We start from the raw sequence: 12790 nt of genomic DNA, 5'->3' as shown, positions 1-12790 counted from the left end.
GGCTGAGACACTGCCAGGGATGGGGCAGCCACAGCTTCTCTGGGCAACCTGTTCCAGTCTCTCACCACCCTCAAATTAAAGAATTTCTTCCTCATGTCCAACCTCACTCTCCCCTCTTCCAGTTTTAACCCATTTCCCTTGTCCTCTCCCTACCCCGCCGTGTCCAAAGCCCTCCCCCAGCTTTCTTGTAGCCCCTTCAGATATTGGAAGGTTGCTCTATTTTGGTCTCTTTGATGAAAAAAAAAAAAAAAAAAAAAAAAGAAAAAAAAGAAGAAAATTTATAGTTTTGCCTTGCAAATTGTCCCTAATCCAAATGCAGCCCCTCAGGGGTGATGTACCCAGGCAGTAAGGTGTTGGTAGGTATCTTGTTTCCCTGCTCTCCCTAGCACTTTTCTCACACACAGTTGTTAAATTTCTTACCATGGAGAAGACAGTGCCTGCAGGGGAGCAGGGACAGGATGCTGCAGGATGTCATCCTCCACCCATGTGGTTCCATCAATAGTTCCCCTTACTCCCTCACCCACATCCTCTTTGACAACCAAACCTCACTTCAGCAGCAGTCCCAGATTGCTCCACACAAGTTCAGAGGCTCAACACCTCCTCCCCATCCCAGTGCCTCCCAGATGGCAGCAGTTGGAGCTGAGAGCTGCATTCCTTGGAGGCCACAACACTGGAATTCCCTTGATTGACTGGAACAACCCACACCAGCAGCCAAGGCACTGTGCCTACACTTAATTCTTCCTGACTTGGCCCCAGTCCAGCCTGGAACCTTCCTAAGGCTCTGTCCACTGTTCAGGATCAGGGCCTTATTTTATAAGAAATAATGTGGCACTGCAACACTCAGACCTGCTGCTTTCCTCTCTTGGCTTGGATGGCAGGGATGGATTTATCTGCTGCATCCTACATGAAGGAGGCTTCCTGTGTTTTCCATCTTGCCCCAGTTTTCCATAGTTGTCCCAATGCTTTCCCCTATATATCCTCCTTCATCTGTGTTTGGATTCTTTCAGCTCCCACAGAAGGGTTTCTGATCACCCCTTTGCCCTCTGGGTCTTCCTCATGGGGGTTCACCTATGGACCTGCTAAAAATGCTGAAAGTTCAGGAGATCCAAAGGGATTTTGGAAGTGTCCACACACTCCACTATCTCCCATCTAGAGGGGGTCATCAGTAATTACTGGATAGTTCCTGTAGGAACTCCCCTCACTCTACCCTCTTGTCTTTAAAAATCCTAACAGTTTCACATCAGAAGCCTCTCTTCCTTTGTTCACTCCAGGTTCTCCATCCATGCCTCTTCCTGTGCTACTAAAAATCATCAGGAGTTACAAATTGCAATCCTCATGTGGACAGCCTGCTTGGGAACAAGTAGGAATTTCACCAAACTCTGCAGAAACATTCCTGAAAGATATTCAGTGCTTTCCCAGCCAGCTGCAGCCACTCAGGACCTTCAGGAGGTGCTGGTGTGCATCAAGAGGTGAGGTCTTCATGAAGAGCTGCTCAAGCCAACCCTAGACTAAAATGGCACAAAATTCCTTATGAATTTTGTCAGTCTGCCTCCTTATTTTGGGAAGGCATTCACAGATCAGCTGCTTTCCCAGCTGCTGTCTCTCTGGAGTTGACTGCTTTCTCCTGGCATTTACTGAAGGCTCTGATCCCACCACACCAGCTCCCCTTGGCATCTCTCCAGGACCTGGCAGAGGTCATGGAGCTTGGACTGAGCCCCTTGTCACCTCTTGTCACCTCTGATCTAAGCTCTCCTGTTTTGCTGTTCAATATTTGTGAGTGTCCTGGTTTGGGGCAGGATAAAGGGGATTTTTCTGCCTTGTCCTCTTGCTTCCAGCTCAGTCTCTTGTCAGGAGCTGCACTTGCTGAAATGAACAGCAAGTTTCTCAGGCAGTGTCTGCTGCTGGGACTGATCCCACTCCATGGTTATAGTTACAGCTGGGAATGGGCTGCAGAACCAAGGAACTGCTCAGCTCTGAGGAACATTTGGCCCTCCAGAAGGAGTAAAAAGGTCCCACCTGCAGCCTCCTCTGGGGAGGAAGGGACAAGATAAATGACCAAACTTGACCAAACAGAGGATTCCATCCCATACACCTCATACTCAGGAGAAATTGGAGGGATCACCAGGCTCAAACCCCTTCCTGCTTCCCCTTCTTCCCCTCTCCCTGTTTGTTTTGCCATCCTGGGAGGATTCCATCCCTTCCTCTGCCTCTGCTCCTGATCCATGCCAGCCTGAATCTGTGTGTTCCTGCCTCCAGCTCCCAACTGCTGCTGACCCCAGGATTCCAGCCTGGACTTTCCCAGGGCTGCCCTGCAGCCTCAGTGGGGATGGGAGAGTTATTGGGGGAAAGGGGGAGGAACCTGGGATCAATTCTCCTGTAGATTTGTATAGATTTAGTTATTTTTTTCTTACTTATCATTCCTGTTCCATTCAAGCTGTGTAGTTCAGTTCCCAACCCATCAGTCTCTCTCCCTTATTCTCTCTCCTTTCTTTATCAGAGAGGAGAGAGAGATTAATAGACAGCATCTGGTATTTGGTTTAATTGCCAGGGCAGTGTTAAACCCTGACAGTGAGTTAAACCCCCAGGAAGCCCATGGCAGTGTCCAGCACTAAGGTGACAGTCGTGACAGACAGGTTGACCTACCAAGTGCTATATGTGACATTTTTGGCCACATGTGACATTTCTGACCATATGTTCTCTTTTGATACAGCAGATGACTGTCAGATGGATTCCCAGCACCCAGAATGAGTGGTTCCTCCTTCACCCCCAGAAATACTCTGCCAGCAGCACCTCCTGCTCCCTCAGAGGTAAATTTGGATGTCAGGAAACTCAACCCACGTGGGACTGGGCAGCAAACTCACGTGGAGAGCTGGTGTTTGTCCCTGGGGAATCTTTCCTCCCTCTTTCCCGTGGCTTTGGCACTGGAGCTCTGACAGGTCCTGGTCTTATCCCAGCATTCCACTGGGAGCACTGGACCAAGGATTTTGCTGCTGCTTTGGCTGACTGGTGAGTGGCCCAGCTGGGATGAACTCGTGGTTTTGGAACAGACCCAAGATCTGCAGAAAGTGACAGCTAGAGGAAGAGAAGGCAGTAAGTATCATATCACCCCAACAGCCCCAGAGGGACTGAAAACATTGCAGCCCATTGAGAACTTCTATACATTCTATACATTCTATAAATTACATTACTGGGTGAGATCTCCCTAAATTATATTCCTAAATGACACCAGCATCAGCTGCTTGTTTGCAGTGACTTGGGCTCTGGGATAAGTTTACCTTAAGGACAAAAGAACCCAATTAGAAATTGATGCCAGTAAAGCCAACCCCACATTAATTGATTCTCCACATCAATTCATATGTTAATGCACAAACTCCCCCCTGAGCATCTGGCTGCCACAGATCTCAGTCTTGCTGTTTGAAGTCTGGCAGTGCAAAGGATGAAGTTTATTTTAACACACTGTTCAGTGAACATTTTACTAGAAAGGATAAAAATTAAGCAAAAAAAAAGAAAACCAACTTAAAATAATTCATCTTAGCAGCACAGTGACTGTTTATTCCTTGAGAAAGGTCCCAGCTAGTCAAAACACAGCAGTTCTGCAGACCAATAACTTTGCATTGGTTTGGGGTTTTGTTTTTGGTTTTTTTTTTGACAAATTATTGGGTAAGAATTGTGAACAAACATGAACAAACCTAAACATTTACACAGCAGCTCATTAAAAAGCAATGCAGGCAGATAATCTGATGTGAACCATAGCATTGCTCAGGCTGGAAAAGACCTTCAGGATCATTGAGTCCAGCCTCATCCTAACACTATTATCCTATTCCTGAAATTCAAGTCCAAAGCAAAATGGTTGTACAGAAAAGCCAACAATGTTCCATAACCCCCCCCTTGGCCTTTTCCCCTTCCCATTCTTTGCCCTGGCAGCAGTGGCTTTGTGCCTATTTGTCTACTTAGAAATAAGCAACCCAGGAACTGCTGGATGTCAACCTAAAGAAAAAAAGAGTGATTCTACAACTGCAGGAAGAGGTCCAGGTTCTTAGCAGCACTTGACATGGAACAGGGAGAGTGTCACAAAAGCAGCTGCAGTTTTAATCTGAGGGAGAAAAGCACAAGAGTAGAGAGGTTGCAGCATGGGGCTGGCTGGGCCTTGCTTTTCATCTCCTGTGCTGTTGATAATTCAGTTTTAGAGCTCAGAGGGACAGATAAGATAGACTTGCAAAATTAGGGTGACATGGAGAAACACAGAATCATAGAATCTCTAAAGCTCACCCAGTCCAACCCCTGCAGAATCAGGGACACCCTCACCCAGATCATAGAATGGGCTGGGTTGGAAGGGACCTCAGAGATCATCAAGTCCAACCCTTGATCCACTCCCCTCGTGGTTCCCAGCCCATGGCACTCAGTGCCACATCCAGGCTCTTTGGAAAGATCTCCAGACACGGAGAATCCACTACTTCCCTGGGCAGCCCATTCCAATGCCTGATCACCCTCTCCAGAAAGAAATTCTTTCTCATCTCCAACCTAAACCTCCCCTGGCACAACTTGAGACCCTGCCCTCTTGTCTTGATGAGAGTTGCCTGGGAAAAGAGCCCAACCCCCCCTGGCTCCAACCTCCTTTCAGGGAGTTGGAGAGAATGATGAGGTCTCCCCTGAGCCTCCTCTTCTCCAGCCTCAACACCCCCAGCTCCCTCAGCCTCTCCTCATAGAATATGTGCTTAAGTCCCTTCACCAGCCCTAATCAGGGTGCTCAGAGCCTCCTCAAGCCTCACCTTGAACATCTCCAGGGATGAGGCCTCAACCACCTCCCTGGGCACCCTGTGCCATTGTTCCACTGCCCTCATGGGACACAACTTGTTCCTGAATCTGCTCTTCTCTCATTTAAACCATTGCCCCTACAAGCTGAGTTTGAACACCCAAACATTATATTGAGTTATTGTCACACTTTGGGATAGTCCCATGAAGTTGAAGAAGGTTTCTTGTATGAATGAATAAAACTCAAAAAAATAAGTTTAGCAGAATATAAACACACACTGGGCAGGGCTGTGTCTCAGTGCTGCAAGCTCTGGATCTTCATGGGGGCTATACCCAGACAGCACATAAATGTGATTCATACTCAAAACATCAACTCCCTGTCAATATGTCATAGGAGAATTTATTTCTGACTTCAAGTTCTGCAATCTTATTACCTTAGGACATAGGACAGGAGGCAAGGAAGACTAATCTTGTCAAAAAGATGTTATTTAGTATGTACTAAAAATAAGTCAGTAATTCAGGAACAGCTGTGAGGGTGGAGCAGACTCTTGAACAGAAATGAGCAGACAGCCTGAAAGGCAAAACCAGCCCCTAATTGCTGACACTGCAGTCATTTGCAAAGCTGTCAAAAGCATCAATCACATTTTACCTTCCTACTGAGGCATCTGGGAATGTTGGCATTTGGGAATGGGGCTCCCTGTTCTGATGAGAAGCTGCAGAAAACTTTTTTTTTTTTGGAAGTCACATGGAGTCACAGGATTGTCCTGGTTGGAAAAGATCTCTAAGATCACCATGTCCAACCATCAACATCCCTTCCCAATCCAATAAAATCAATAAATAAATGTTATTTATTATTTATCAATATCTGCATCATCATGGCCACTAAAACACATCCTGAAGTGCCTCAGCTACATTGTGTTTAAATACTTCCAGGAATGGGGACTCCACCACCTCCCTGCTTCACAGGATTTCTTCTCCAGCCCCTTCCCCAGCTCCATTCCCTTCTCTGGACACTCTCCAGCCCCTCAATCTCCTTCTCCTCCTGAGGGGCCCAGAACTGACCCCAGGATTGGGGGTGCAGCCTCAGCAGTGCCCAGCACAGGGGATGATCCCTGCCCTGCTCCTATTCCTGATCCAAGCAAGGATGCTGGTGGCCACCTTGGCCACCTGGGCACACTGCTGGCTCATATTCATCCAGGTTTCAATCCCCAGGTGCTTTTCTCCCTGGCAGCTTTCCAGCCATTCCTGCCCAAGCCTGAAGCACTGCATGGAGTTGTTGTGACCAAAGCCCAGGACCTGGCACTTGGTCTTGTTAAACCTCATTTTATTGTCTTTGGCCCACAGGTCCAGCCTGGCCAAGTCCCTTTGCAGAACCTTCCTACCTTGGAGCAGGTCAACATCCCCACTCAGCTTGGTGTCAATCCTTTCATCAAGATCATTGATAAAGATATTAAAGGGAACTGGAGCCCTGGAGCACACCACTGGTGACAAATCTCCAACTGGACTTAACTCTGTTGGCTGGGCCCTGCTCATCAGCAAATCTGCAGATGACACTAAGCTGGGGGGAGTGTGGATCAGCTGGAAGGCAGGAGGGCTCTGCAGAGGGACCTGGACAGACTGGAGAGTTGGGATGATCCCAACGGGATGAGGTTCAACATGGCCAAGTGCCGGGTCCTGCACTTTGGCCACAACAACCCCATGGGGAGCTCCAGGCTGGGCACAGAGTGGCAGAAAGGGACCTGGGAGTCTGGATTGCCAGGAAGCTGAAGAGGAGCCAGCAGTGTGCCCAGGTGGCCAAGAAGGCCAATGGCATCCTGGGCTGTGTCAGGAACAGCGTGGCCAGCAGGTCCAGGGAAGGGATTCTGCCCCTGTGCTCAGCCCTGGGGAGGCCACAGCTTGAGTCCTGTGTCCAGTTCTGGGCCCCTCAGGAAGTTCAGGCAGGAGATTGAGGTGCTGGAGCAGGTCCAGAGAAGAGCAAGGAGGCTGTGAAGGGATCCAGCAGAATTGCTGTGAGGAAGGGCTGAGGGAGCTGGGGGTGTTGAGGCTGGAGAAGAGGAGGCTCAGGGGAGACCTCATCACTCTCTCCAACTCCCTGAAAGGAGGTTGGAGCCAGGGGGGGGTTGGGCTCTTTTCCCAGGCAACTCTCAGCAAGACAAGAGGGCAGGGTCTCAAGTTGTGCCAGGGGAGGTTTAGGTTGGAGATGAGAAAGAATTTCTTTCTGGAGAGGGTGATCAGGCATTGGAATGGGCTGCCCAGGGAAGTAGTGGATTCTCCGTGTCTGGAGATCTTTCCAAAGAGCCTGGATGTGGCACTGAGTGCCATGGGCTGGGAACCACGGGGGGAGTGGATCAAGGGTTGGACTTGATGATCTCTGAGGTCCCTTCCAACCCAGCCCATTCTATGATTCTATGAAGCCAGTTCTGAATCCAACAAAACCCATGGCTATGTCCTGAGCTGCCAGCTTCCTGTGGAGAAGGCTGTGGGAGATGGTGCCAAAGCTTTCCTGCAGTCCAGGTAGGCGAAGTCCACCACCACCAGTGGGTCACCCACTCAGAGAACAAGCCCAGGACCCGAACCCATGCTGACCCCCTGGCTGTCCTGCAGCTGCTGTGTGAGCACACTCGAGATGAACCTCTCCAAAGCCCTTCCCAAATCCTCAAGGACTGGTGTAAAGAGACACTGATGTAGCAGCAGTGACACCTGGGAGGGGTCAGAAACTCAGAAGTCCCATCAGGGCAACACAACTCCAGGGGCAGAGGGAACAAGGAGGGATGATAAAGTGGCCCAGAGATCTGGTTTCCATGCCCAGTGGGATTAAAACTTGGAAAAGGCACCAAACCTCTTGCATTCTGCACCTTTTCTGGATATAATACCAGGGCAGTAGCTGCTGAGGGCAATGTGGAGCACCAAGCCATGCAGCCTTGATCCAGCAAAGTGCTCAGGAGGTGGTTAACACTACAACTGTCCATATCCTCAGAGTAAACCCTTTCCCTGGATAAAGCCAGAGCAGGGACTCCCTCCCCACTGCACAGACAGAGGGGCTGAATATGCATTCAGTAGAAAGTCTGTGGCCCTTCCTCCAGAGACCTAATGAACTTAATTTATTGTAATTTACTCTTTATTCTACTTTAGCCAAGTTACTTTAATTTATTCTAAATTAAGTATAAGCCTGGTCCCATTTTATGCTACTCTTTCCATGGTTACTAATCAACTCCTAAACCTCCCCAATTTACTGGGAGGAGAACTGATTCACCACCAGCAAACGTGGAGTCAGTGGATGTAACTCCAAGACTCAGGGCATCCCCCTAATTATGTGTTTATTCCATTTTGGAGTGCTGCTGTTCAGCCTCCTGAGCTTGCAGCTCCCTATAATTGTCCTTTTCAAATCTTTATTGTTGGCTGTAATATACTTTATTCTCACCTACTTTCTGCACTCGAGTCATTGATCTATTTAAGGGTTTCATTTTAATTTGACTTGATGTTTGGTTGCCCCAGGCATTTTTTTCTTTCATCACAGTCTGTTCTACTTCTAAGGATTTACAAAAAGATTTGAGGAGTAAGCCTCTTTCTTTGGGCTTGATTAAATAGGAGTCTTTTCAAAGGTCTGCATTTCAACCAGGTTACCCAACACTGCTTTAATAATAAATGGAAATTATTTTTGGATTATTCCTAACTAGCTATATATATACTTATATATATATATAATATTTCCATGCATCATCCTACCATAACCTCACCTTTATTGCCACATAGCCAATGGCACAGCAGAATTATACATCAGAGATTAAGAAACACAGCTCTTCTGCTGAAATTTGAACAACTATAAACTGAGTACAAACCTAATTTAAAGTAAAGGTCAAGGAAAGAGTGACCCAGCAGCACAGGCAACCCTAAATATTTAACACAAGGAGAAGCCAGGGCTACCAAAATTGCACAGCATGAAGGCATGGAGCTCTCTTCTGGACTGGTGTCACTGAGCTGTAACTCTGAGTTTCACAGCATCACAGGGTTGGAAAAGACCTCTGAGGTCACTGTGTCCAACCAGCAGCACCCCCACCCTCCTCCACCTCAAAAAAAATAATAATTATCTATATCTATGTCACCCTGGCCACCAGAGCAGGTCCTGAAGTGCCACATCCAGGCAGTTTTTAAATCCCTCCAGGGCTGGGGACTCCAGCACCTCCCTGGGCAGCTGTTCCAGGACAGAAATCCTTCCTCAGCTCTGCTCTCCCCCTCCCCTGGGGCAACTTCAGGCCATCTCCTCTGCTCCTGGCATTGTTCACTGCAGAGAAGAGCTCAGCACCCACCTCCCTACAACCTCCTTGCAGGGAGCTGCACAGGGCAAGCAGCTCTCAGCCTCCTCCAAACTCAACATTCCCATTGCCCTCAGCCTCTCCTCACAGGATTTCTGCTCCAGACCCCTCAGCTCCTCCTGGCTCAGGATGTCCTAACCAAGGGAGGATGGTGGGGACCTGTCCAGCCCTGGCAGTTGGCACTGGCTTTAGGATTCTTCCCAGGACTTTCTGTGGGGTGAGAATTCAGCACCCATTAACCCTGTGGCTCCCTGAGTCTCTCTCTGAGCATTTCATCCCAGCTAAATGCTTTCTGGTGCCTATTTGCTAGAGGGACAACAGCATCCCTTCTGAACTGGGAGCAGCCAACAGAAGGTGACACACACACACACACACACACACACACACACTTTTCCACCTCATTCTGCTGCCATTTGTAGCAAAAAAACTCCCACTGACCTTGTTCCAGTGGGGTTTGGTCTTTGGTGGGAGGCAGATTAGGGGCTTGTGCCTCCCTGATTGGGGTAGCAGGGGGAGGAACCTTGAAGATCACACAACTTTGCTAAAATCTGGGGAAAGAAAACCAAATCTACCTCTTTCTACCCCAAACCAAGCTTCTTTCAATTTGGGGTTGACAATAAACCAGCTTTAAAGATGAAATGGGAAGCTGTGGTGGAATGAAACCATGTCAGAGGGCTCTGATCTAAGGGCTATGGAGGAAGCCATCAGAGAATGGAAATTGTGAGGCACAGGCTGAGTAACTTTAGTTATATTTTGTGTTCTTTAGCACAGACTGAATCTATTTCCTTGCAAACAGGCTGTATTTGGGTCAGGAGAATGCCTCCCCATCTGGGGAGACAATGCCCCTCTTTTATGTAAACCTTCTTTAGCTCCACTCACATGGGTTCCCAGGCTTTCAGTGCTTCAAAAACATCCTTCCAGGTCTGCAAAAATTGTTTTTTTAAAAAATCCCCAGTGTGCTTGGGAGCACATCCTTCTCCTGGCAGTAATTTATTGCCATACCTACAAAAGCTTAGAGCCAGGATGCTTTCTGGAAGCCTGACTTCCCTAAACCCCTTTCATGGGAGGATGCCCTATTTTTTACCAGCCACGAGCACAATGAATCCTCAGTTTTAAGACCCTGGGGCTGTTTGCTTCAGGCTGAGGGCAATGAAGAGAGAGTAAAACTAACACCCAGTTGCAATGCTCAAAAGCTGCAAGCGTGGAAATGAAGCTTTTGGGAAGAGATTCAAGTGCTGGGAGGGAATTGATCCCTGCTTTGTAAGCATGGAAAGGGACTCTGGGGATAAGCAATGGGAGGGAGGAGGAGATAACAAGGTCACTGTCTACACCAGACAGTTGCTGCCTTTTTCTCACCAAAGGCAGATGGGCTCTGTCTGGGCTGCACTGAGATTGCCCCCCAGCAGCCAGACATGGGGTGCTTTGTGTCCTCCTTCTGCCCAGATAATCCCCCACAGGGACAGGCAGGAGCAAAGCTTCACAGTTCCAGAAGTGAAGGAAAAGCTCTGAGCAAAAATGCTCCTGGGGGTACCTGCCAGGGGGAACTCAGTGGATATAATCACACCCTGGTGATACTTGCCAGGGATTTTGCCTTCTGGAGCTTCTTAGATCCACGACCCCCTCTCTTTTTTCTCTCAGCTGCCTGCTGGCTCAGGTCTGGGGTCTCCCCTCCTCCTTTTTTCCTCCTGCAGAGTAGAACAGAACTGTATTAGCAAGTGCCAGGGAGTTGGCACTTCCCTGCAGCTGAGAGAAAGAAAACCCCTCATGATATTGCTACCCAAAAGACATGGTTTAAAATCAGACATTTTATTTAGCACCAACAGCACACAAGCAGACACCAGCAGCTCAGAGAAGGGTGGTAACTTGCTATTTTTTTTTTAATGATAACTTTCTAGCACTCAGAAATGTGCTCTTAGCTCAAGATTTACTGATTTAAGCTCATAAGAGCAAGTTTAGCTAAATCAGTTGGATTTTGAGTTAAATCCACCTAACTTGGAACATAAATAAGGCTGAAGGATTAAAAAAAAATTATTTATTCATTGTTTTTACAACAAAATCCTTCTCCTTCTATAAGTACACATATATATATTTAAATTTATCCAATTACATGCAGCTGTTATTAAAGTCAGGATAATTAACTGGCAGAACAGGAATATTCCAGAGTGTGAAAGTTATGTGGACTGGGATATAGTCAGCTGTCACATTTCCCCAGTAATTTGGAGTAAAATCCATACTGTGAGGAAGCTTTTTTTAGGAACTCAGGCAGGTTCCTAAACACAGTTACTCCAAAGGTGTTCCTTCTACATCCAGATTCTGCAGTAGAGAATCAGTGTATTTAAAGCAGCAGCTCCAGGTGCTCTCAGGGTTGGTCTCCCAGCTCCATCCCCAGCATCTCTGGGCTCCTGGAAGATGTGCTAAAAGCCACAGAAATCCCAAACCCTGAGTTTAAAGGGTGGAAATAGAGTCTAAAAGCAATATTTTAAATGGTTTCAAGAACCAAAGCTACACCACAAACACATCCTCAAAAGCACCCAGCAGTTACTCACCCATCCCAGACCAGCTGCAGATCAAGAAGCATCAAGACAAACCAGACAAATTATTTCAAGCAGCAAATGAAGGCAAATTACAATTTGTTTATAAACACTGACAGCCAAGTGAGAAAACTGAGTCCAAAATATTGATTTGGGGACTGTCTTTAGATAGATCAGAGACCTGGTCTTGTGGTTGTAAATTAAGATATGAACTTCTACTGCCCGTGCATCCCTCTGCTGAAGGTCACCAAAAGGATCTCACTTCAAGGCCAGGAAATTCCCATCCCTGGGAACATTCCAGGTCAGGTTGGATGGATAAAAGGTTATTGGCAGGACAAGAAGTTCAAAGGACAAATTTCAACATGGAAAGTTCCATCTAAACACGAGGAGGAATTTCTTGACTTTGAGGGTGGCAGAGCCCTGGCACAGGCTGCCCAGAGATGTGATGGAATCTCCATCTCTGGAGACATTCCAAAGCCACCTGGACACCATCACCTGCTCTAGGTGACCCTGTCCTGGCAGAGGGATGGACTGGATGATCTCCAGAGGTCCCTTCCAATGCCAAACATTGTCATTCTGGGATTCTGAGGAAGCTGATGATTTAGTGGTTAAGGTGGTGCAGGACTGATTAAGATTCGACGAGCTTGAAGGTCCTTTCCAACCACGATGATTCCATGAGTCTGTGTTCCTGCTCACTGCAGGAGGTGGGACTAGATGGCCTTTAGAGGTCCCTTCCAACTCACACCATCCTGTGATTCAATATTCCTATAAAAATGTGAGCAACAAGGATGAGTTTCTCAGGGCTGCAAGAGAAAAGAGCACAGGAGCCGAGCCGAGGGCAGCAGCTCCCTTACTCCCAGTGCTGAACTCAGTGTTTCTCATCCCTATTTCCTCCCTGAAGGCAAGTTTTGAATTCCCAGCAGCCTAACAGGGAGCACGGGGCTGGCTGGACATGAAAAGCAGGAGACAAGTGTTAGGATTGGGAAGGAGAGCAGAGCACTGTGTCCTTCTCACGCAAGCCAAACCCCCTTTGCTTTTTTTTATTGTCAGAAGTTGGGCCCGGGCTGCTGACAGAACAATTACTGAAAGTAATTATTTTCTCAATGGGTAAACACTCCAGTACAATATGCAACTGTTTTCAGAGCCTATGTCCATAAATTATCCAAATGAATTAGTGCTGGATCCAGAAGGTTG

The 12790-nt window shown here is 47.6% G+C and overlaps 1 protein-coding gene across 1 annotated transcript in view; it reads right to left on the bottom strand.

Moving 5' to 3' along the window:
* Positions 1-10623: 10623 nt before the first annotated feature.
* Positions 10624-12790, bottom strand: part of FBXO16 (F-box protein 16) — a 29508-nt gene continuing 27341 nt past the window's right edge. The window contains exon 5 of the mRNA XM_030447593.1: positions 10624-10750. Coding sequence (XP_030303453.1) covers positions 10624-10750 — 127 coding nt within the window. The remainder of the gene's footprint in view (positions 10751-12790) is intronic.

Source organism: Calypte anna, chromosome 3 (assembly GCF_003957555.1).
Source record: "Calypte anna isolate BGI_N300 chromosome 3, bCalAnn1_v1.p, whole genome shotgun sequence".
Lineage (NCBI taxonomy): Eukaryota > Metazoa > Chordata > Aves > Apodiformes > Trochilidae > Calypte > Calypte anna.
The sequence above is the reverse complement of the archived record's forward strand: the minus strand, read 5'-3'. Positions and strand labels throughout refer to the sequence as shown.